Source organism: Leguminivora glycinivorella, chromosome 8, assembly GCF_023078275.1.
Source record: "Leguminivora glycinivorella isolate SPB_JAAS2020 chromosome 8, LegGlyc_1.1, whole genome shotgun sequence".
Taxonomy (NCBI): Eukaryota; Metazoa; Arthropoda; class Insecta; order Lepidoptera; family Tortricidae; genus Leguminivora; species Leguminivora glycinivorella.
In genome coordinates, this window is record NC_062978.1 from 21,251,431 (window position 1) to 21,278,108 (window position 26,678).

Here is a 26,678-nt window from a genome sequence, read left to right on the forward strand (position 1 = left end):
TTTCTCAAACTGTCTTGTGAAGTTGTGGACTGGTTGCTTTGAATCATTTAAATATGAGCGAATTAAATAATAATAAACGACGACGACCATTTAAGCACTCTTCGACATTTTATAGAAATGTGGGAAAGTTAAGAAAAGTGCAGAATGATAATACAAATAGATAAGCACTTTATAGTTACTTAATGTATTAAATATATAATTTTTAATTCTTATTGATAAAAATGAAGTGTAGTGTTGCTTTACACAATAAAAGTAGGAATCAAATGAAATAGAGTATTTACTGTGATATTAATAGAATTTCTGTTGCGCAATGATAGTTTTTTTTCAGTACAGATGCTGCTTTTTTTAACGCAGTAGTGCGAGCAAATCAAGCAATGATTCATTTCTTGTCTGGTCGAAACTCTTAGCTTATATTTAGGTACTGAAAATCGTCGTACGATACACGTGCGAAAAGGACATTCACAACTCGTGTCGATTTAAAACACTCCCTTCGTTCGTGTATTAATTTATTGCTACTCGTATCGATTTTCCTCTTTTCCGCACTCGTATCTACAAGTATTTTGTTTGGGTTACAAAAAAAACACATTATTTACTCTACTACGTTTTATTTATGTCTCTTTAACATTACAAATTTGTAGACACTTATCTATACAAAAATCTTGACAAAAGAAGTACAGATCGCTGAAATGAATGTTGATAGTAATATTAATGAAGACTAATTCAACAAGTGTCAATTGTGAAATGCCGCACAATACTAGTTGCTCTATAGAAGACCATAATAATATGATCCCCGATCCTTTACAACCCAGCAGCTCGGTACGCACGTTACAATTTTTTTTAATCTTCTTTAGTGAGGGCAAATGAGTACGACGGCATATTTAATTGTTTATAAAGTTTGAGGATACCTGAAAAAAAATGAATACAAGAAGCCATTCTGCTTTCGGTCACGCGTGTACGCTGCGACCATTTTGCGACCGTTTGTTGACCGTTTGGTGACCGTTAAGCGACTGTTTTTTACATGGAATATTACCGTCTTAATCCATATTTTAACAACTTTATTGGTTTTCTAGGCATTATTTTTATTATTTCAGTATAGTATATGCACCAGAGCACTAAAACTTCACCAATCAATATACATAACACGCAAACACCGAGTAGTCAATAATATTATTACTGGTTAAACTGAGGTAAATTGATGGCGCGTTGATAAATTTAGACTTATTTTATGAAATCACTCGAGCAATTTAATTGGCCATGGTAATTAGCCCACATTATATTACAAATGCAAACAATATTTATCTTTAACAAATTCTTACGCCATTACATTTTAATGTCAAATGATTTTATTTCTTTTTTACTTTGACGTCTCTGACAGTCGCCATTTGAAAAGAATGAAATGAACGAATGATTTTGGGAAAGTAGTCGCCAAACGGTAACAATGTGTGCACGCGTAGTGCACACTTCTGTCACTTCTGTGACCATTTGTGCCTGTTACCAATCGTCCCCATTTGGGTCGCCGCGACTAAACGTCGAACGTACTGCGACTAAGCATTGAGACCCGAAGACCTGTGTGTACACAAAATAGGAGGATTTGCGTAGGAACGGCGACCGATTATGGTTATATGGGGTAGCATCGCACTGCAGAGAAAAATCTAGGGGTGGGACAGCTATATTAGTTAGAAAAACGTTAGATGTTAAGTCCTTAAAGCTTGTGCCACAATTAGCCTCAAACTTCTATTTTGAATGTTGTGGTATTGAAATAATTAGCATCAACTTAATAATAATAACCATATATCGAATACCACAGAACACTCAATCTCACTATGGTATTTTTCTTCACAAACTTGAAAATTTGCTCCAATTTCTAACCCTTAGATACAAAAAGAAGAAAATTGTTGTTTGCGAAGACTGGAACATAGATATTTTAAAGGAAAATCCAGTTACGAAGGTACTAACAAGTATACTTAGGAATTTTAACATGACAATGCATATTAACACTCCAACTAGGAATAACTCGTGCATTGACCAAATTGCGAGTAATATGCGTAATGTGAAATCAGACACTCATCAACTTGAGTTATCGGATCATGATCGGGCACAATCCATTACTTTAAACATTAATAAAAATAGGACATGCACCACTTGGTTTGAACTAAAACGTAACTATTGCAAGGATAACATTCGTAAATTTCATGATAGTATAAAAGCTCTCTCCTTCTATGAAGTAATAAAATCAAATAACGCACAGGAAGCTTTTAATATCTTTTTTGAATTATTAAAACTTTTCTATGACCTGTGTTTCCCGATCATTAGAGTAAAAATTGACAATAGACAGAACGGAATTAAATGGTTATCCAAAGGCATTCGCAAGTCCTGCCAAATAAAACGAAAAATGCTTTTTGAAAGTAGAAATGATTCTAATAATACTCACTCTAATAAAACAAATCTTAAAAACTATGGTAAAATATTAAGAAAATGTATACAAAAATCACAACAAATTTGCAATAACGAGTATATAACTAAAAATAAGAACAAATGCAAAGCGACCTGGAAAATTATATCCTCACAAGTATCTAACATAGATGAAACAACTAACATTAGTCACTTAAAAAAGAATGAGAATATGTATAGAAATCCTCTAGATATCTGTTCTATTTTAAATGATCATTTTACTGAAATAAGTAGTGTTAACAAGGTGGCAAACAATAATAAAACAACAATAAATGTTGAAATAAATCCATATACTATGTTTTTAATGCCAACAGATAACAGAGAAGTACACAAACTGATCATGTCTTTGAGTAATAGTAAAACTTCTGGTATAGATGACATTTCCACTCACATAATTAAATTAACTGGATTATTTCTAAGTATACCTCTTGCCCATATAATAAATTTATCTTTTAGCCAAGGTTACTTCCCAGAAGAACTCAAAATTTCTATAATCAAACCAATATTCAAAAAAGGAGAACGGGATGATCCACATAATTATAGGCCAATAACAATCGTTCCAATATTATCCAAAATATTTGAAAAAGCTTTTTACAATAGACTAAATAACTTTCTAACAAAGCATAATATTTTACACCCTGACCAATTTGGGTTTCGGAAGGGATTAAATACCGAACTGGCGGGCTTTGAATTTGTTAAATACGTGACAGAAAAGATTAATAATAAGTCTCCAGTCATGTCAATATTTCTTGACATGACTAAAGCTTTTGACCTAGTTGATCATGCAAAGCTTCTAAATAAATTAGATTCTTATGGAATTAGGGGTCAAACTCATGATTGGATTAAATCTTACTTAACAAATAGAATGCAGTGTACGCAAATTAGTAAACTTGTTGAAACTAATAATCAAATCCATAAATTAGTCTACAGATCTCCTCTTCGAACTATAGTTGCGGGAGTACCTCAAGGTAGTAATTTGGGTCCTCTTTTATTTTTAATTTTTATTAATGATCTTCCGGCATCGACTAAACAAAAATCTATTCTCTTCGCTGACGACACGACTGTTATAGTTAGTGGACGTAATCAAAATACGTATGAAACAGATATAAACAGCTCTTTGATGGACATAAATAGATGGATAACAGATAATAATCTTCTAATAAATCTCAGCAAAACGCAATATATGCAGTTTCATTCATATGGATCAGTACCTCCTCAAATCAACATTCACATTAACAACGCCACATTAGTTAAAACAAGTTCCATCAAATTTTTAGGATTCAATATAGACTCATTTATGAATTGGAAGGACCATATTAGCTCTGTTTGTTCAAAACTTGATCGGTTCATTTTTGCACTACGTAAGTTAAGACTTTCTGTTTCTTGTGAAGCAGCCCTTATTGCTTATCATGGATACGTCTCGTCCATACTTAATTACGGCTTAATTTTATGGGGAAACTCTGTTGATGTAGAAAAGGTTTTCAAACTTCAAAAAAGATGTGTACGCGCTATAGCAAATGCTCGCATAGGGACTAGTTGTAAACCACTCTTTAAAAAGCTGAATATTTTACCACTTGCTTGTATGTACATATTCAAAGTCTGTAATTTCTCCAAAAAATATCCAAAGTATTTCCAAAAGCGTTCTGATATAATGTTCAATAAATCCAAGATCACAGCACAAGGATATTTTACACCAACCACGATGTATGACAGATATATACAAAAAAAATGCTTACAATATGTGTGTAAAAATTTACAATAACTTGCCTGTTCATATGAGATCTCTTGAAGGCAATAAGTTTAATAAAACACTAAGGAAATGGCTATTAGAACACTGCTTTTATAATATCAATGACCATATTGCTCATGAAAATTGTAATGATGATTATACAAATTGTACATAATAGGTGAACTTTACTATAAGATTCGTTTTAATAATTTTCAATTTACCTTTGTATGTACATCACTGTAAATAGCTTTAAAAGTAAGGTATAATAATTTATGTTTGCTATCTTCTAATTCTGTGTCATAGAGGTTTTTATTTTCTGTATATTTAATTCATGTCAACATAATTATACATTTGCATGCTGTTTTTAACAGCTGAAGAAGGTGGAACTATTTTATACTATTTAATAAGACGCTATGTACCCTTTTTCTGCAAATAAAGAATTTCTATTTCTATTTCTATTTCTATTTCATAAGTTAATATTTGGCGTTATATGGGTAAAAGGACCTTATTGTCGATGGCGCTTACGACCAGCGGCGCCGTATTCGTACACGAACATCACTCATAACGCCATAAGCGCCATCGACAATAAGGTCCCTATACCCAGATAATGGCACATATTGTAACAGAAGGACATAACATTCCTACCCTACATATTTCCGCACGGGGAGTAAAGAAAATAAATTTTTTTAACTTTTTTTTTTCTTAACAGAAGTGCGACCCCCTGCTAGAAAAGGCCAACCGGTGATAGTAGAATTCAGTATATACGTCGTAGACGTCAACTCTATCAATGTTGAAGACATGGATTTTAGGTAAGCTGATAACTATAATTTTATTATGACTGCATGATTAGACATTAATGGTAGATTTTTAAGAGGACAGCTTCGAAATCAGTAGGGTATTTGACTGCATTTATAATAAATTATTTCACATCAGCCCTTTATTTATTTGTTAGTAAAACATGTTTACATGACATTACAGTAAAACCAATGCGTCATGAAACTTAGATAACAAAAAACATGAAAAAGAGAAAAAAAAACAACCAATAAAGTTACAACTAAACAATTGATTTGGGCGATGACGTAACAGCTTGGCTCCGTTGCGTCGTTTGCCCCGGTATAGGATTCGGCAGGTTGCCCCGGAACCGCCGAAAAACCATACCTTTCACCATCGTACACTGCTGAGCATAGATAGACGTAGCAAGTATGCAAAATAATTTCATACTTTCAACTTGATGTCCTGACGTGGCCGGTAGAATTAACTTTGAAATGATGATTTTGAATGGCATTGACCGGGCAACAAAAATGGGCATAATAATAATAATAATAAGGACTGGCCCGCAGGACTTCATAAGGATTGAGCGAGGAATATTCCAGGGTGACAGTTTGAGTCCATTATGGTTCTGCCTAGCTCTGAATCCCCTCAGCACGCTGCTGAAGGATTCTGGGCTAGGTTGCCGGCTTCGGAGAGAGGGTGAAGTCATCTCTCACCTTCTGTACATGGACGATCTCAAACTATTTGCACCGAACGCCCAAGACCTGATGGTGCTATTGAAAACCACAGAAGTTTTCAGTACCGCCATCAGAATGGAGTTTGGTGTCGATAAGTGTGCGGTTATGCATGTACAGCGGGGGGAGGTTGTAAATTCAGAAAATTTACAACTTTCTGAGACGATGTCGTTCAGATCTATCTCTGAATCAGAAACCTATAAGTACCTTGGTATGTCACAGTCGTTGGGTATTGAGGATGTTGGCATTAGACGGTCGGTGAAGGAGCGCTTTTTCAGTCGGCTCACAAAAGTCCTTAACAGTCTTTTGTCAGGAGGCAACAAAGTGCGCGCCTTTAACGCCTGGGTAATGCCTCTACTCACATACTCCTTTGGCATACTACGGTGGACCCAGACTGAGCTGGACGCCCTGGATCGGAGGGTCCGTTCACTGCTTACCACACATCGTATGTTACACCCGCGCTCGTCTGTTATGAGATTGTACATCCCACGGAAGTGCGGAGGTCGAGGCTTCCTAAACGCCAAAGATCTCCACAACCGTGAGGTGTACAATCTCAGGAATTACTTCCTTAACAACGAGTGTGGGATGCATCGTGATGTGGTGGCAGTTGACGGAAACCTCACGCCGCTCTCCTTGGCGAAAGAGAACTGGCGCAAACCTGTGGTACTAAGTACTGCGGACCGCAAGGCGGTATGGGAGAGCAAGCAGCTACACGGGCGGTTCTACAAGGCCCTCACGGGACCCGATGTAGACCTGCTCGCATCGGTGAACTGGTTACGATTCGGGGACCTCTTCGGAGAAACCGAGGGTTTTGCCTGTGCAATTGCGGACGAAGTTATGATGACGAACAACTACCGGAAATATATCCTGAAGGACGGTACGGTCGACATTTGTCGGGCATGCCGCCGTCCCGGAGAGTCACTCAGGCATATCATTTCCGGTTGTTCTCATCTTGCTAACGGCGAGTACCTGCACAGACATAATCTCGTAGCCAGGATTATTCACCAGCAACTTGCTCTTCAATACGGCCTTGTGGACCGCGAAGTACCGTACTACAAGTACTTGCCTGCGCCAGTTCTTGAAAATGGTCGTGCCACGCTCTATTGGGATCGATCTATTATCACTGACAGGACTATTGTAGCCAATAAGCCTGACATTGTGATAATAGATCGACCGCAACGCCGGGCCGTGCTCGTTGACATCACCATCCCCCATGATGAGAATCTCGTGAAAGCCGAGAAGGACAAGTCCAGTAAGTACCTAGACTTGGCTCACGAGATAACCGCCATGTGGGATGTTGATTCAACGATCATTGTTCCGATAGTCGTTTCAGCGAACGGTCTCATAGCGAAGAGTCTCGATCAACATCTTAAGAGACTCTCGCTAGGTGGCTGGATCAAGGGCCAGATGCAGAAGGCGGTGATCTTGGACACGGCGCGGATAGTCCGACGGTTCCTCTCTCTGCAGCCCTAACCACCGGCAGCTTGGGCCCTGCCCCGCTGCTGGCGGCACCCTAGGTTAGGTTTTTTATAATGTGTTTATATGTTTTTTATATTGTTTTTTATGTGTTTTTGTATTTTACTTTTATATTCATATTATAAAAAGCTTAACCTAAGAAGCAAAATAAATAAAGGAAATAATAATTAAAAAAAAAAAACCGCTGACACTGACGGACGTGTCTTTGGATAAATTTTCACAATTTTATTTATTTTTATAGTATTTTTATCGCCGTTCTTGGTTTTTGTGGTTCAGTTTTTGTGTATTTCTTACGCTACATTAAAATCATGTACAATGAAGAACATCCAACGAATTACTATACTATCTAAATACACGGATATCAGCATGAACTGTCAAACGGCGATAAGTGCATTGTGAAATTTGTGAAAATGTTAACGAGGTCACGCACCAAAGCGGCACAAAGAAACGCACGCCCACCATCCCCGCCCGCCTCGTCCAGCTCCCCGTCCGCATCGTCGTCGGGCGACGAGTTCGCCACGGCGCCCGACACCGACGGGTCCAGCGACGAGAGCGGGCCGCCGCCGCCGCCGCCACCACCACCTGCGCGACGAGGGCGGCCACCGCTGCCGGCACGCTTGGGGCCTGCGGGACATCCTGCCCCGCCCACGGCTCCCGCTGCCGGTGGTGTAGTGCGTCGCATGACATGGACTCGAGAAATAAACGAGAATGTCATGCGCGCCTATTACGGGGCCACAGAGGGGGGAACCCGGCTATCCGCGTACCGTTCGAGAATGCTGCCTCTGTTTCAGGCACTCGAGCCATCCACCACCGTATCGGAGCAGCGGCTATCGGATCAGGTGCGCGTCATTCAGCGGTCAAAGCGGTTGGATGACGCCACACTTGATCGGCTCCGCCAGGAGGCTCTCGCTACTCGCGCGGACCCTGCCTCGGGGCGGGATTTGCCCGCCATGTCGCCGGACCCGGTGCCCGAACCCGACCTGGCACCGGAGGCGCCGCGGGTTGATTCCGGTAACGACGGCGGGGACTTCGCGAGTCAGAGCGAGAGTGAGCCTGCCAATGAGCAACTGAGGAGGTCTTTGGAAGAGGCGATTACGCAGTATCGCTCCACAAGCAATCCTAGGCCACGATTACCACGTCTGCCCATGAATAGACGCAATCTAGCGCTAATAGGAGCCTTAAATGCTTTACTAGATCCATATATGCGGACTAGTAAAGATCTAGATGATACACACTCGATCATGTACTGCGGGGCCATCGCGGCGTGCCGTGTTGCTCGAGTCAAGTTTCCGGACGCTGACCGTGCAACTAGGACCGCCGAAGGTGTCCCTGCATGGCAAGTACGGATCGAGCGTCGTATCAACTCGTTTAGGACTCTCATTGCAAAGCTGATCTGCTTCAGAGGGGTAATAATCGCCCCCGAGTAATGCGCTTTGTGAACCAGGCGTTCGCGGGGACGGACATCAGGCCCCGCGACTATTTGGCCAATGTCACAGAGCGCATCGACTTCCTGAAGCAGAAAGTCTATGCATGGGCAAGCCGTATTCGCCGCTACAGAAAGCGTGTGGACCGATTCCAGCAGAATCGTCTTTTTCAAAGCGACCAAAGGAAAGTATACCGAAGGTGGGAGGAAACCGACCCTCGTGTGTCTGACGTGCGGCTGCCGGATGCTACTGCCATGTCTGATTTCTGGCGTAGCATCTGGTCGGTGCCCGTCGAACACACGGAGGGTGAGTGGATGACCGTTGTCGAACGCGAGTGCGAGAGCATCGAGCCTATGGGGGCTATCACCATCAGCCCCGACGACGTAAGTTGTGCTACCCGTACGGCCCAGAACTGGAAAAGTCCTGGACCGGACGGATTGCACAACTTCTGGCTAAAATGGTTTCGATGCTCGCACTCGCATTTGGCAACGCAATTTCAACAAGCCCTCGATCTTGGTTCTCTCCCACCTTCCCTAACAACTGGTGTTACTTTCCTGCTCTATAAGTCCGGTAGTACCACGGAAGCAAAAAACTACAGACCCATCACGTGCTTGCCTACACTTTACAAGCTCCTTACATCCATTTTGAGAGCAAAAATTAACGCGCATATTGTCGCTAACAACATTCTGGCTCCCGCTCAAAATGGATGTAGGGTTGGGTCCCGTGGTACTAAAGAGCTCCTCCTCATAGACATGACCATCTGCCAACAAGTTCGGCGGAACAAGGGGGCCATTTCGGCCGCTTGGATTGACTATAAGAAGGCCTATGATTCGGTGCCTCATTCATGGTAAGGGTATTGGAGCTGTATAAACTTGATGCAGCTTTAATATCCTTCCTGGCTGCATGTATGAGGCAGTGGACCACAGTCCTTCGTCAACCAGGAGGCAGGGATGGCCCCCCTGGCCCGCAGGACTTCATAAGGATTGAGCGAGGAATATTCCAGGGTGACAGTTTGAGTCCATTATGGTTCTGCCTAGCTCTGAATCCCCTCAGCACGCTGCTGAAGGATTCTGGGCTAGGTTGCCGGCTTCGGAGAGAGGGTGAAGTCATCTCTCACCTTCTGTACATGGACGATCTCAAACTGTTTGCACCGAACACCCAAGACCTGATGGTGCTATTGAAAACCACAGAAGTTTTCAGTACCGCCATCAGAATGGAGTTTGGTGTCGATAAGTGTGCGGTCATGCATGTGCAGCGGGGGGAGGTTGTAAATTCAGAAAATTTACAACTTTCTGAGACGATGTCGTTCAGATCTATCTCTGAATCAGAAACCTATAAGTACCTTGGTATGTCACAGTCGTTGGGTATTGAGGATGTTGGCATTAGACGGTCGGTGAAGGAGCGCTTTTTCAGTCGGCTGACAAAAGTCCTTAACAGTCTTTTGTCAGGAGGCAACAAAGTGCGCGCCTTTAACGCCTGGGTAATGCCTCTACTCATATACTCCTTTGGCATACTACGGTGGACCCAGACTGAGCTGGACGCCCTGGATCGGAGGGTCCGCTCACTGCTTACCACACACCGTATGTTACACCCGCGCTCGTCTGTTATGAGATTGTACATCCCACGGAAGTGCGGAGGTCGAGGCTTCCTAAACGCCAAAGATCTCCACAACCGTGAGGTGTACAATCTCAGGAATTACTTCCTTAACAACGAGTGCGGGATGCATCGTGATGTGGTGGCAGTGGACGGAAACCTCACGCCGCTCTCCTTGGCGAAACAGAACTGGCGCAAACCTGTGGTACTAAGTACTGCGGACCGCAAGGCGGTATGGGAGAGCAAGCAGCTACACGGGCGGTTCTACAAGGCCCTCACGGGACCCGATGTAGATCTGCTCGCATCGGTGAACTGGTTACGATTCGGGGACCTCTTCGGAGAAACCGAGGGTTTTGCCTGTGCAATTGCGGACGAAGTTATGATGACGAACAACTACCGGAAATATATCCTGAAGGACGGTACGGTCGACATTTGTCGGGCATGCCGCCGTCCCGGAGAGTCACTCAGGCATATTATTTCCGGTTGTTCTCATCTTGCTAACGGCGAGTACTTGCACAGACATAATCTCGTAGCCAGGATTATTCACCAGCAACTTGCTCTTCAATACGGCCTTGTGGACCGCGAAGTACCGTACTACAAGTACTTACCTGCGCCAGTTCTCGAAAATGGTCGTGCCACGCTCTATTGGGATCGATCTATTATCACTGACAGGACTATTGTAGCCAATAAACCTGACATTGTGATAATAGATCGACTGCAACGCCGGGCAGTGCTCGTTGACATCACCATTCCCCATGATGAGAATCTCGTGAAAGCCGAGAAGGACAAGTCCAGTAAGTACCTAGACTTGGCTCACGAGATAACCGCCATGTGGGATGTTGAATCAACGATCATTGTTCCGATAGTCGTTTCAGCGAACGGTCTCATAGCGAAGAGTCTCGACCAACATCTTAAGAGACTCTCGCTAGGTGGCTGGATCAAGGGCCAGATGCAGAAGGCGGTGATCTTGGACACAGCACGGATAGTTCGACGGTTCCTCTCTCTGCAGCCCTAACCACCGGCAGCTTGGGCCCTGCCCCGCTGCTGGCGGCACCCTAGGTTAGGTTTTTTATAATGTGTTTATATGTGTTTTATATTGTTTTGTATGTGTTTTTGTATTTTACTTTTATATTCATATTATAAACAGCCTAGCCTAAGAAAGAAAATAAATAAAGAGTATAATAATAATAAAATACTTTATTGCACACTACAAAACAAAAGATACAGCAAGATCCAATGAAATTAACAAACTAAGGTGACAACAGGCGGGCTTATCGCTGAGCAGCGATCTCTACCAGCCAACCTTCAAATAGCGAAACAGCGAACATAATTAAGTGAGCGGGTGGTGCAAATAAAAGAGATAATAGGAAAATAAGAAAACACAAATTTAGACACATACCAAGTACACTAATACATAAACTACACATATACAATAAAACATATACTACACAAACTACTACATAGCATATAAATATATATAAATCGATGATAATAAATGTGTGTTTAGGTATCTATGACAACTAAGATGTAGATAAATAATGATCCTTTAGAAGATTTTTAAATATAGATAGGGATTTAGCGCGTCTAATATCCACGGGCAGAGCATTCCACAACCTAACTGCACGAAAAGTGAATGAATCGACATATGACTTGGAAGAAGAAGGCGGGGGGGCAAGAAGAAGATTTTGAGAGCACCTGACGGAGGACAAAAATTTAAAACGGACTTTAAGATAGCAGGGAGTGTTAGGAAGAAACAGGACGGAATATAGAAGATGGAGAATATGAGAGTTTCGGCGGAAGCGAATAGGCAACCACTTGAGTTGCTTACGATAGCTCGAGACGTGATCAAATTTACGTAGACCAAAGATAAACCTAATTAAAATATTTTGGAGCCGTTCGAGTTTGTTTAGTTGCTCTTCCGTTAAATCTAAGTAACTAATATCGGCATAGTCCAAAATGGGCAGTAAAAGCGACTGTGCAAGCGCAATTTTGGTGGAAAAAGGTAAAAAGTTACGAACTCGGCGCAGGGAGCCAACAGATGCAAAGACCTTCCTGCTCACCTCGCTCATCTGCGGAGCCCACGAGAGTGTCCGATCAAAGAGCACGCCCAGGTTTTTAACCTGGAGAGAGAACGGAATCAGTACTCCGTCAAATAAAACACCAGGAAATTTCTCAAAATCAATTCTTGCTATGGTTCTCGGGCTACCAATTATAATAACTTGAGTTTTGGAAGGATTAACCTTCAAACCATAGCAAGAACTCCAGTCCGAGATGCGCTCCATGTCAGAATTAATAGTGTGAACAAGAGAAGGTAATTCGTCGAGCGAGGCTTGTGAGTAAATTTGTAGGTCGTCGGCATAAAGATGGTAATCAGAAGTGAGATTTGAAGAAATTGAGTTTATGAAAATTGAAAAAAGAAGAGGGGACAGCACGCCACCCTGCGGAACGCCAGACACCGTGCTGCGCCAAAGTGAACGAGAGTCATCGACCTTAACACGTTGCCGGCGACCTACTAAATAACTACGAAACCATTGGATTGCTTCTGGAGAAACATTGAGAGAACGCAACATACCCATCAAGATATCAAAGTCTACGGTGTTGAAAGCGTTGCTGAAATCTAACAACGTCAACACCGTAAGCTTACGATTGTCCATGGCCAAACGGATATCGTCAGAAATCTTGACAAGTGCAGTGACCGTGCTGTGACCGGATCGAAACCCAGACTGAAGAGGATTTAGGAGTGAATTTCTGTTAAGGAAGGAGGTCAGTTGTCGTTGGACGAGCCTCTCCAGTACTTTTGAAAGAAAAGGAAGAATGGATATTGGCCTATAATCTGAAAAGGAAGATGGGTTAGACTTTTTTGGTAAAGGAATGATATCAGCGTCTTTCCAGGAAATAGGGAAACTACAGGAAGAAACAGAAAAATTGAAGATACGGGTAATAACTGGAACGAGAATGTCAAGGAGAGGGATGATCATATTGCGACCCACACAGTCGACGCCGATAGCATTAGAAGTAATAGCTAAAATATTCTTCTCAACATCAATCTCTGAAAAATGAGTGATAATGAATGGAGAATAGGCAGGAGTGGGAATGTTGGAGAGAAAGCTGAGGGTTTTTGATTTTACTGGGCCGTTAAAAGTATAAGAAGAGGAGAAATGTTCATTAAGCTCATCAAGGTTTAGATCTGAAGGTAAAGAATTGTTCGCCGACCTACCTACACCAAAGGATTTTAAGCATTTCCAGATCTTTGCAGAATCACCATCGACCACAGACTTGTGAATATGACGGCGTTGAGCATCACGGCACATAGTACTGCAACGGTTTCTTAAAGCGTGATACTTCGCTTTATTCCTGTCAGTAGGTCTATGTTTAAATTTATACTTGGCAATGTTTCTTTTAATAATTAAGGCTCTAATGTCGTCGGTCAGCCAGGGCGCAGGGAGGTGTTTTAATTTAACTGGGCGAACTGGAGCATGCACGTCAAAAAGTTGAGTTAGAAGTGAATTAAAAAGTGACACTTTCTCTTGAACGTTATTGGCAGCTTCAATTACACCCCAGTCAACATTACAGGCGTCCTCACGAAGCTTATCCAAATTGAGCCTACTAAAATTACGCTGCATTACAATTTTGGGTTTAGCTTTAGGAGGACGAATCTTGTATGATAAGCAAAGCAAATCGTGATAAGAGAAGGCTTCGGCAGAATGCTGACTGTATTTACCGACTAGAGAAGGAGAAGAGACAAGAGTAAGATCCAGAAGAGAGGGCATACAGTTGGGGAAACGATGAGTGGCATCAGAAGGTAGAATTGTGAGGTTACAGGCATCCGCGAGATACTTAAGTGATCTGGAACGAAAGTCATTTTTTAGAAGACATGTGTTAAAGTCACCCATAATAATATGGTGATTATAAGAAGGCATGAGGTCCTCAAGTACTTTTTCAAATGAAGAGAAATAGTCTACATTAAGAGAAGGAGAATAAAACACACCAAGAAGGACTTTAATACTAGAGATGTTCAATTCTAAGAAGAGGTACTCCGCAGAATTGAACGCTGAAACTGACGCCTTTATAATTGAATAGGGAAAATGAGAACGGAGATAAATGGCCACGCCTCCTCCACCCCGGCCTATGCGGTCATTGCGTATCAAGTGAAACCCTGGTAAAGAATAAGAAGTTGAAGGGAGACATGGCTTAAACCAGGATTCAGAAACGAGAATTGCATGAATTCCAGATACATCAAAAGATGTTAAAAAATCGTTATAGTGGGCGGGAATACTCTGCGCGTTAATATGTAGAATATTTAAGTTTTTAGGAACATCAGCTAGTTGGTTAGAAATAATATCATTTAGAGGGAGAGGAATACTATGAAAACTGTTATCATCGTTGTCTGAAGAAAAAGAAATAAAGTGATCCGTAGATACATCACTATCGTTATCAGTACCTAAAGACATACTAAATAATAAAATATATATAAACTAAATATATATCAATAAATATAAATATGAGTCTGAAATTGATATGTAGTTGGCAATAAACCAACTATGTTATACCATATCGACTATCCACCAGCAGTTTAAAACAGGGTAAAAAAAAGGAAAATAAATAAGTAACTTAAACTAAAAATACAAAAGTTTCTAACACATTCAGCTATACACAATATTTTCCAAGAAAGTGTTAAAATAACCATAACTATGAACGGCGTAAAAAGAAACGTACCATAACAGAGTAAAAATAAACGATCTGTAACAGCGTAAATAAAAACGTACTTCAATTGACAGATGTCAAGACACTAGAAACGTCACGTCAGGTCAGAGTTGTCAATGTCATATCAAAAATAAAGTCATATCAACCCACCAAAAAAATAAACCATTAGTGATCAATTTAGAAAAACTAAGTGACGGTAGAAAGGTTATAAGCGGCACTAAATTATATTAACAGACTAGGTACCTACTCTATGGAAATTCATTTCAATAAATTATACAAAGTACAAAGCTACTATGATTAATAAGAGATTTTAGAGATGTATAGTCTCTAAGTGTTAAAGTACATCAAAAAAAAGAAAAAATATACATGATGAAAACAAAAAACAACGAACTCATACAAATAAAAGATAACTAAAATAACTTTAGAGTTGTACTGACTCTTGATGTTACAACTAAAGAAAAAAAAATAGATATACTTAATCTACTTTTTTCCTTGGAGATGTATATGGTCTCCAAGAGTCAGAAAGAAAATAAACAAACAAGGACCGAACAGAGTGCCTCAATGTAATCAAAATTAATGTTACAATCTAATAGTTATAGCCCCTATTAGCTCAAACAGACCGGTCTTCACAAACAGCACCCGTTCACGAGTATGGCGCATATCTCAGCCATCGCCTCCCTCAACCTATATTCGGGAAGGTGGCGACCCGATCAACGACGCCACCGTAAGCAAAGACTTTTAAGCGAGCATGACATGTTCAAGCTGTCCGGGCTGTATTAAATATTCAAATGATAAGTCAATACCGTATACCTAGATGTAAGACACAACATTCCGTGCTTGTATGTTACATAGCTTAAATTGACTTAACTGAAACAAGATCTTGGGAGATGTAAAAGGTCCCCACAGTCAATTATAATTAATGGGATATAATAAAAAATAAAAATTTGGAGGTGTAAAGGTTCTCCAAGTGTAAATGCATTTTCCCAACGTAAAAAAAAGGCCTTATTGGAATTAATCCGGTTTCCTCACGATGTTTTCCTTCACCGAAGTATATACCTATATAGAACAAAATCTGTACAAAATCTACAGGACATCAGATAATGTGTGATGCTTACTATTAAGGTTTATGTCTTAGCCCATATGTGCCCCAAACATATTTTTCCTAATCGAGGTGACGATCTCATTCTTCTATTATAAAACCTGACCAGAAATATATGACATCGCGCCATGTTGCGGACTTTCACTAGAACTATTTTCTTCATACTAAACTGCACTGTCACCCCATACATCAGACCAGCACAGCGTTCTCCTGATAATAATCATAAATATTGCGAGTCAGTCTTTACTTAGGTACTTTAATGAGTAGGTATTACCTACAAAGTCATATAAACTTTGACTTCGTAAATTTGTTCATTCATGTAAATACTTAAATAAATACGTTAACGTTTCAGAGTGGACATGTTCATAAGACAGACATGGATCGAGAGCCGGTTGCAACTTCCCGAAGACATCTTCGAAGAAGGTGATGACCACGTGACCCTGCCACCGGAGTTCTTTGACAACCTTTGGCACCCCGACCCGTACTTCCTCAATTCTAAAGTCACAGGTAAGAACATACACGAAAAATGGAACGTCAGAATAAAATTATATAAGGTTTGTTTTAGTGAAACGCGTGGAGCGATTCGCACTGTTCAGTCGGTCTAGCCGTTGCCGTTAGACGCCGATGAAACGCAGAGTGAACTACAACATTATCAACTTCTTATAAATTGGTTATAAATTGGTGTTGGTATGCGTGGAACTAAAACCAGCCTAACTCAATTCAGAGTAAAGGCACTGGTCCCACCGCGAGCTAGTAAGCTATCGGCTATAAAAACGAACAAAAGATAATCACTCCCGTTCAAATAAAAGAGACACGGCGATGTTTATAGTTACTCGCCCAGCGGTGAGCTTGATAGCTTCGGCGATCGAGATGAACTTCATATGGAGAGGATGGGAGCCAATCGCCGTGTCTCTTTTATTTGCACGGGGGTGCTTATCATTTGTTTGCTTTTATAGCCGATAGCTCATAGCTTACTAGCTCGCGGTGGGACCAGTGCCTAAAAGTACAGTAAACCAATTGGAACCCTAGGCCACTCTACAACCATGTCAAAATGACAAGCAGTAAGAGATTTCTTACAATCTGATGTATAACGTCACTATGACACAGTTCTACAGTGGCCTGTGGTTCCAATTGGTTGACTTTACATATTGTCCTTTGCTTATGCAATTTCAGTAGCATTATTTGTGACGTTATCTGGGTAAAGGGACCTTATTGTCGATGGCGCTTACGGCGTTATGAACGATGTTCGTATACAAATACGACGCCGTGGGACGTAAGCGCCACCGACAATAAAGTCCCTTTACTCGAATAACGTCACATTTTGTTACCCGAGCAATAAATTAAACTGTAGGCTGTGCCTCAAACTGATGACCAATAGTTATTCAACGACGTTGAAAAATAACATGTGTTTTGGATTTGTATCGTCTTTCAAAGTTTTATTTGTAAGAAGCAATGTAAAGCGAAAGTTGTTACGTTTAAATCGTAATAAGCAACACCAATTACAATACTTAATGATGACATTGAAGCTAATATTTTATTAGTACGAAATTTTTGAAATAAAATTTTCTTTACTTTTTAATGTGGTTGAATAAAATTATCTTCGTTTGAGGAGTACAATCTGTGTGTTTCATTATTTGCTTACTTACATAGCTTGAGACAGACCAAGTTACAAGTTTAGAGCGATTTTGATAAGGCGTACCTAGTGGTAAGTTATACACTGAAATAGATAAAGGGAGAGATTAGAGCGACGGTCGGGGTGGTGTAAAGGTAATCACGGTAGCCACGTAGCTGGAAACTCGGGTTCGATTCCCGACTTCGCTGTCATTGGACACGATTTATCTTTGGTGTATTTTATCTAAGTTTTACAGTTTATAATTTATGACATATTCAATTAAATAATTAGATTACTTCTTAACTTAATGAGGTCATATTAAAATTGTTGTCAACTTGTATTCGTCTGGCTCCATCTTATCCTTAAGCAAATGGATCATTTTTTTCAAAGTTGTCCACCCCACTTTTTTTGTAACATGGGTATTTTTTACGCGATTCATACTCAGAATCGGGAGGTCTTTCGATCCTGATAGGAGAAAAAAAATATCCCAAGATTTCCATACATTTTTGAAAATAAAATGTATGAAAATATGGTAACGGAATGGGAAAAAAACCTTGGGACACTTTTTTTCTCCCAGTAGGATTGAAAGAGCTCGCGATTTTAAGTGGAAACCACATAAAAAATTCCAAATCCAAAAAAAAGTGGGGTGGACAACTTTGAAAAAACTGGACCAAATACCGGTGGAAATACATTTATATTGGACAAAAATAAAAAAAAAGTTAAAGGGGTTTGTACGATTTTAGGAGGAGCTATATACTACCGTCATCAGTCTTCTGGTAATTTTGCCCCGTAAGGGTAACCCTAGACTAGCGTTTTCTAAGCGTCGGTCATCTAGTAGATTTGGAAAATGGCGTCCCCGCTCACTTGCGCCAACGTCTGTGTTTCCGAGCTCATAACGTTATAACCCTGCAAAATTCAAATGGGTGAATAGACACCTTCTGGGCGAGCTCAATCCTAAGCCACGTCTTCGCCTCGACTATACTCTGTACTTTTAGGTGTTTAAATTAACGTAAACAAATAATTTGTTCATTTTCGGGTAGATGGGCATTTTCAGAATTTGGGACCCCCCAATAGCGTAAGTTGTTAACAAAAATTTACTCTCTGTCAGTTTTGTGACGATAATTAAGCATGAAATTTCAATAAAAATATTGTTTTTGTGTTAGTTACATATACTTTAAGCGATAATCTACATTCAGAATGTGAATTTAAAAAGAAAAAAATGTGAATGAAAAGTAAATTTTTAGACACATTTTATGCTTAATTGTCGTCACAAAACTGACAGAGAGTTAATTTTTGTTAACGACTTACGCTAATTGGGGGACCCAAATTTTGAAAATGCCCATCTACGACATCTGTTCGCTAACCAACCAAATACAAAAGCAAGCGGGTCTGTCACTGAGCGACCTGTTTATTAATTAACGTCCTTATTAGGTCGTGTAATCTTTTCTACGACACCCACGGGAAGAAAGGGGGTGGTGAAATTCTTAACCCGTCACCACACAGGCAACTATGGGATATGGGTTAAATTGTGGCGTAGGCGAGAGGCTGGCAACCTGTCATTGCAATGTCACAGTTTCGTTTTCTTTCAACCCCTTATTTGCCAAGAGTGGCACTGAAGCTTTAGTAGTTTCATGTGTTCTGCCTATTATCCCTTTATGGGATACAGTCGTGATTGTATGTTGATTGTATGTTGTAATCTTTTACTTTACCCTCAACTGGCTTAAGGATCAATTTGAGGGTAGATTTTGTTTACATTAATTGAAATTGGTACCTAAATACACACTACACCTAGATACGGACTATAGTCTGTGGCCATGAGTACTGTCATTTATAATTTAAAAGTTGTGTGGCGCAAAGAGTTGACTAGACGCGGAAGATTAGGAAACGCTTTTGTGGGGTGGCCCCAATTTTTAGAAATTGGAAACACTGTATTTTTTAATCCTACAAACTGCTTGTTCTTTTGTGTTAAATCTGATGGCTGGCCTTAAATAATAGATAACATAGTTGGATTATGGAAACTCGGCACTTCGTTACATTTGAAACATTTTGAATATTTCATAATAATTCGTCCAAATTCATGGTAGGTTCAACACTATTTTAATTACTTAACTTGTTGACTAAATAGTGTTCGTTTGCTAAGTGCTTCGATAATCAGGCACTTAGCAAACAAGAAATTATGTGTCAATTTCAATATTACTAATAACTTGAAACCTCTATTCTCATAGTGACTTTGATTAATTAATTCGTGTATACACAAACGCTGTCTTTAGTAAATAACGCCCTTATATTTTTTTATTGCTAAATACGATAATGTCACTACTTACTACTTTTTTTAGGGTTCCGTACCTCAAAGAGGAAAAACGGAACCCTTATAGGATGACTCGTGTGTCTGTCTGTCCCTTTGTCACAGCCGATTTCTTCGAAAGCACTAGACCGATTTACTTGAAATTTGGTATTTTAATTTAAGTTTTATGAACATCAGTGACATCAGCCTCGTGTCTGACAACCTTCAACATTTGCATAGTACTTTGTGGATAATGTTGTTGATTGTACATATAATAACACCTACTGTAACAGTTGTTGTACAAGTTGTTGTTGTATCCCTTGTACAGTTGTTTGTTATTCCTTAAATAAATAAAAATAAAATGTCACAAAATATCTGTGACTCGAAAAAAAAAATTGCCGGCCAAGGCCTGCAATATTTTATGGCATTCCTTTACTCTGGAGTTTTTTTTATATACTAACGTCGGTGGCAAACAAGCATACGGTCCGCCTTATGGAAAGCGCCGCCGAAACGTGATACTTTGAAATTTTGAAGCCAATTTTAAAGAACGCAATAATAATAATGACTAAAACTAGTTTAGTTATTAATGCTGCATACCTATGTTAGTATGCATAATTTAAGCACAAAAAATAGAGATAGAATATTATAAGACATTCTTACACACATTGACTGAGCCCCAAGGTAAGCTCAAGAAGGCTTGTATTGTGAGTCCTCAGACAACGATATATATAATATACATAGAAAACGTCCATGACTCAGGAACAAATATCCATGTGCTCATCACACAAATAAATGCCTCTACCGGGATTCGAACCCAGGACCGCGGAAAAATAAATAAAGTCAGTCAGTCAAAATGTCTTAGTTTAAAGAAGAAAAGCAAATTAAACATTTTTTTAAAGTTTTTTAAGGATTTTGCTGTCAGATTTACACATTTTAAAAAAATCAGGCTGTTTGTAAGAATTCACTATTTTCCACCTGTATGACTATTCCGCTTTCACTGTCATTATTTCGTAGGACCTTGGGCCCGTTTCTCAAAACTGAAAGTAACAAGTTACAAGCGGAAGTCTCTTTCTAATTTTTTTTTTTTTTTTAATCTTTCTAAATTGTCATATATATTAGACATTGACAACTACTTTTAAATTATTTTACCTATAAAACTCCCGTGAGACTCATACATATTTAAAAATATTATAAGCGGGTTACTCACATATTAAGTCGATATAGCGTTCGACATTTCAGTATGCGTCGCGCTCTCGACATGTAAACGCGGGGTCACTAGTCTTGAGAAAGATCCTCGAAAATTGGATCGAAACATGTCGAACGCTATATCGACTTAATACGTGAGTAACCCGTTTAAAATATTTACACTTGTAAATTCTGCCCTGATAAGCCGAAAAGCGCTATCTCAAACGAAAATCCATAGCTAACTTATACTTAAGTATCTATAACTGACAGTTCCACTTTCAAAATCATTTGGTTTTGAGATAGCTTAGCTTAGCAGGGCAGAATTGTAACTTGTAGTTTCAAGAAATGGGCCCCTTGTCGTTTCATTACAACTGGCACAAAACTTTGATAGTTTGATAGTAGTAGTTACACCTGCATCGGTACAATCAAAGAGGATGTACAGATGTCGTGCGAAAAGGGTTTCCTTCGTATTTTTCCGGAAACGTTCGTATTTGTCATGCTAGTTCAGTCGATGTGAGAACATCTTGAACTGAGACTGACTGAAATAGCATGACACGTTCGTACGTTTCCGTGGCAAAGTAGCAATACGAAGGTAAATCCTTTCGCACTACATCTGTAGTATATAGAGTATTACAGTCAAAGTAAAATGAGTAGTCACAATGCCTAGACTGCCATCTATCGACAAAGGGTTAGGCTAGTTTCCTACTAGTCAAATCAGCTTTTTTTAAGAACTGTCAAAACAATTTGCTAATATGGACTATGAAATACTGAGGACTGCCATCACGGTCAATTCATTTACTTTAATAGAAAATATGTTTAAACATAACTACTGTCCATGTTTTTATTCTAATTATGTGGTGCTTTATTTCGTGCATTGCATGAAATATTTTATTTTAAGTAAAGGAAACTAGACTATTTGCCCTTCAACGCCATCTATGCGAGTACGTCTTTCTCGATGGTTTTGACGTACATTTTTTTAGACGTTATCTGTCTACACGGAGTTATTTATGTTTTTCGTATAATCAAGACTATCACAGGCCACTACTGTTTCAAGTTAAATACACATAGGTATTTTCATGCACTCATTCGTGTTAGTTTTTGTGAAATGACCTATACTGATGAGTTTCCACCTATCGATATTCACTGTTTGGGTTAACTGTTAGTATTTACAGTTATTTTTCAATTTGATATTATAAAAAAATAAGTTCAAAAACTAAAACCCGACTAGTTTTAGTTTTTGAACTTATTTTTTATTTAACTTACTTTGGGGTTACAAAATATAAGGGCGCTAAAGGCGCCCGGCTAAGGACCGCGTGCGTCGGGCTTCGCCCGACACTATAAGTTTGAGGGCGCCGAAGGCGCCCGGCTTAAGACCGCGTGCGTCGAGCTTCGCCCGACACTTTAAGTTAGAGGGCGAAGGTAGAGGGCTAACAATATATACATATTTGAAATGTGCTAATCAAGCCCTTTCAAATGATATACAACATGTCATCCTAACTTCATTTTATTTTTTTGCTTCGTTACTTTATGACCTCTAGAGGGCGCCATGTTTTGTTTGCGGTGACGTCATATAGCCTTTAACCAGCGGACGATTAAGACGATTCGAATGACATATCGTTTGTCGAATTCTGATGAGTACTTTAGAAGTTATGAGGGAACAGATGAACATACATACATACCCACATACATACCGGTCAAAATCATAACCCTCCTTTTGCGTTGCAGTAGTCGGGTACTAAAATTATATATGATGTAGGTATTTCATATTGTGTATAGAGTACACTTTCTACTGGAGTTTGTTTCATTTGGTAAACACGTCGGTGAAATTAAAAAAAAAATCAAAAAAATTAAAAAAATAATCTTGACCATTTTTATTGAGGTTGCCACATTAAGACATGTTCAGAAACTTATTTCATTTTATAAAATATTATGTTCATCTGGTTAACACGTCGGTGAAGATCGAGCTTAGTACGGATCTTAGACTAATACAGACACTATACACAGGTAATAAATAAACATACAAGTTTTAGCTTCACGAATTTCTTTATTTTGAACAAATTAAAAAGATTGGGATTCGACAAACAATGGTTTTTGTATGCAACATTGCAGGCCCGGAATCAAAACTGCAATGTTTGAAACTTTTCAAATTTTATTCAATTCTTTTAACTTATAAAATTTGAGTGGATAAAACTGTATAATTAATGTAGTCTGGCGTAATGCACATGGTTCTATCAGATAGCAAATATTATATTTTACAAAGATTTTATAATATTTTGGTGAAATAAGGGATAGAAGGTGCGATACAAGTTAGTCACGATATTACAGGCTCATATAAATCCAACTACTTATCTGTTTTTGTAACTTTTTTATTAAGAAAAGGTAATAGGATATTAAGATGTCTGGTATTATTTCAAACAAACAAATTAAATTAAAATGTAAAATTAAATTAAGTCAATACAAATCAGGTAGGTCTTATACTAAAACTAAAATATTCCTCCCTGGATCGTACCTGGCTCACAAGTCCCCATTACTTCCGCTGCATTACCCCGCCGGACGGCGACGGGAGACCTGTTGGACCAGATACGACCCAGAACGAGGATCGCAGCCCCTCTCCCACAAACGACGCCCTAATTCCTTGAAAAAGGAGCGAGCCTCTGAACCCCAAGGGCCCGCCGTCTCAATCGCCACCGGCACAAAGTCGTAAGCCGATTCCAACGCGGAGTACTTTGCGTGCTTAGCCTTTGCCGCGGACTCCGCTGCCGAGCCAGCACAACTTGTAGTCTGCCTCAAACTCAAATGGGAAGCAGCGTAAATGCTGACACAAGTTACATCCCATATAAGGCAGCACTTTCTACGCCACGGGACCAAGGTCTTCTTTTAATTTTGCACAATTTTTATTATGTGACGTATTAATGTTCAATCACATCGAATAACTGAAATTCTAACCTGCCTGATTGTCTTTCAAGTCACCCGTAACACATTTAATAATTCTTATGATCGGGACTAGGTATAACAGGAAAAATCGGATTTCGCAGCATCTTTCTCTGTCACTCTAATGACGACTCTGTTGGAGGGAAAGAGAAAAATTCACACAATTGATGAATTTAGATTTTCGCGGTTATAGCCCAGTCACGACGACTCAAATATTTGTCAAATCTAATCTTTATTACTCAAAGTATGCCCTTCATAAATATACTCATTTGAATCTAAACTGTGTTTGAATACTTTTGAGGAATAACTCTGAAATATTAGGTACTGGCGGTAATCAAATATCTATGAATGAGTAAGAAATAAATAGTTCAGCTAATACGATTTCGCAATTTTTGTGCCGTCCATGGCCCAGTGATTTGCAACATACGTTTTATAAAAACAGAGCTCCGATCATCATCAGCACAAACATCACACCAATAATTATATTTGTAGTTGACATATGGAACTTTAGCTCCCCTATAGAACCACTATTATCCCCTCCGGCTGCATTCTGCGAGATTATGATATCTTCTTTTTCCTGCTTTGTGTTTTGACCGCCCATTTTAAACAAAAATTGTATGCCAAACTTGACAAATCCCGTGCACCGACATTCTGGCAGTCCGACCAAAATGCATCGGAATATCTTCAACCAGAAAAGTCTTAAAATGTCACGCGACACGTCGTGATGTGCGAGGCAGGGTCGCCATATCCTTATATGAGGCGGTTGCCGGATCGTAAGCAAATATAATAAGCAAGCTTTATATAATAAGCAAGTACACATAGACGATACGCACACTACAGTAGAAAATAAATCTAATTCCGGAGCAAATAATTATCCAGCTCGCCGGACTATACCAGACTGTAAATTATTCGCGGAAGGCGATGGAAGCGGAAGGTGATATCTTTTGGGGAATTAGAAATAAACACGTGGGGCCTTTTATAAAGTGGCCATTTTTTCTTAAGGATTTTTTTTGTTAGTCTGTAAGGACATTACGAAGTTTTTGTACGCCATCAGGCAGAGTATAGTGCTACATTACACACCGTGTTTTTTTTTTTTTTTTTTCCGTTAAATTCGACATGTCGGCAGGTTCGTTATCAGGAACCATCCTGTGTATACTTATCACTTTTAGTTAAATTCGCAAAAAAAATTTTTCTTCGTTTTCATATACACCAATGAAATAATTAGTGTGAGAGACCCTAAAGAAAGTTAACGGAATTCAATAAAAACAGGGTGTATTATATTGTTTACCACCACTGTAATCAGTTTGACATCTACATACAAATAAAACACTTTGGACTTTGAACTTTTCAATCAAATGTGATGGAAAAATGCATCAGTTTACAGACTGAATCATCATCTTTGTGCAATTACAACACCTTTTACACTTTTGAAAAAAAAAACCTACTAGTAATACCAAAATGACGTTTTTCGTTTTTGGTATTATGCATTTTTTGCCACCTTCGTTTTTGCATGAAGCGTACAAAATGAATTTTTTTTTTTTATTCAATGCGCAAAACACACAAAACGGCGTTTTATCAGGCGTCGAAATCTCTCGATGAATAATATGTTTTTCTTGTAAATTTTCAGAAATAGCAGAGTTGACCCACAAGTTCTCGTCCGTCACTCTTTATCGGAACCAGACCGTGCGCTACGCGGCCCGGATGCACGCTATAATCGCTTGCCAAATGGAATTCCAGCTTTACCCCATGGACATACAGTCGTGCCCGATTTACATCGAGAGCTGTGAGTAGTTCTTTATAGCATATGCTGCGGCTGCAGGACTGTCCGTTTTCACATTATCCGATTCGATATCGGATGGAAGGATTTGAATGGAAAAAATCCAAAATTGCTCCTGTAATGTATGTATATAGCATATGCTACGGCTGATCCGATATCGGATGTCGGACGGATTTCAATAGAAATAATCCAAAATGGCTCCTGTAATGTTTGGAATATAGCATAAATATGCTACGGCTGCAGGACTAAGTCCGTTTTTACATTATCCGATCCGATATCGGATGTCGGAAGGATTTCAATGGAAAAAATCCAAAATGGCTCCTGTAATGTATATTATCCGATATCGGTCCGACATCCGATATCGGATCGGATAATGTGAAACGCAGTAAGGGCCAGTACGTGCACTATTCCCGGCCTAGGCCAAACGTCGCACAGTGAGTCTAAGAACTAAAAATATCGCGCAAGTAGGTCACAAGGGCTCTTTCACAATTAGGGATTGCAATCCGATGGAACGGATCCGGTAATCCGTTTAAAGGCGATGAATAGAAGGTCAGGGTGGCTAGCCGAATGGCACAATCGCTCACGAAACGCTCACGAAACGAAGCGCTAGTAGATATCTATCTCTATCGCGCTTGCGTATTGGCGCGACAGAGCCAGCGGCGTATCGCTTTCGTTTGGCGTCGGAGAAATGCCATTCGGCTACGGGGCCTGAGCTCAACAGAATAATGTACGAACGAATATAAAAGCTGGCGATTTAATAAATAAAGAAAAAAGTTAATTGAGATTACAAACAGAGAATACAAACAAATCATTTTATTTAAATTGAATTTCGTTCTTAGAATGAGATTAGCGATGTATTCACTTTTCACTTCTGTGTTTTGATTTGTTTTTTTAATTGTTATATTTAA

The 26,678-nt window shown here is 39.6% G+C and overlaps 1 protein-coding gene across 1 annotated transcript in view; it reads left to right on the top strand.

Moving 5' to 3' along the window:
• Positions 1-26,678, top strand: part of LOC125229112 (glycine receptor subunit alpha-1) — a 42,168-nt gene that overhangs the window by 6,055 nt on the left and 9,435 nt on the right. The window contains exons 3-5 of the mRNA XM_048133892.1: positions 4,890-4,989; positions 16,334-16,488; positions 25,621-25,776. Coding sequence (XP_047989849.1) covers positions 4,890-4,989; positions 16,334-16,488; positions 25,621-25,776 — 411 coding nt within the window. The remainder of the gene's footprint in view (positions 1-4,889; positions 4,990-16,333; positions 16,489-25,620; positions 25,777-26,678) is intronic.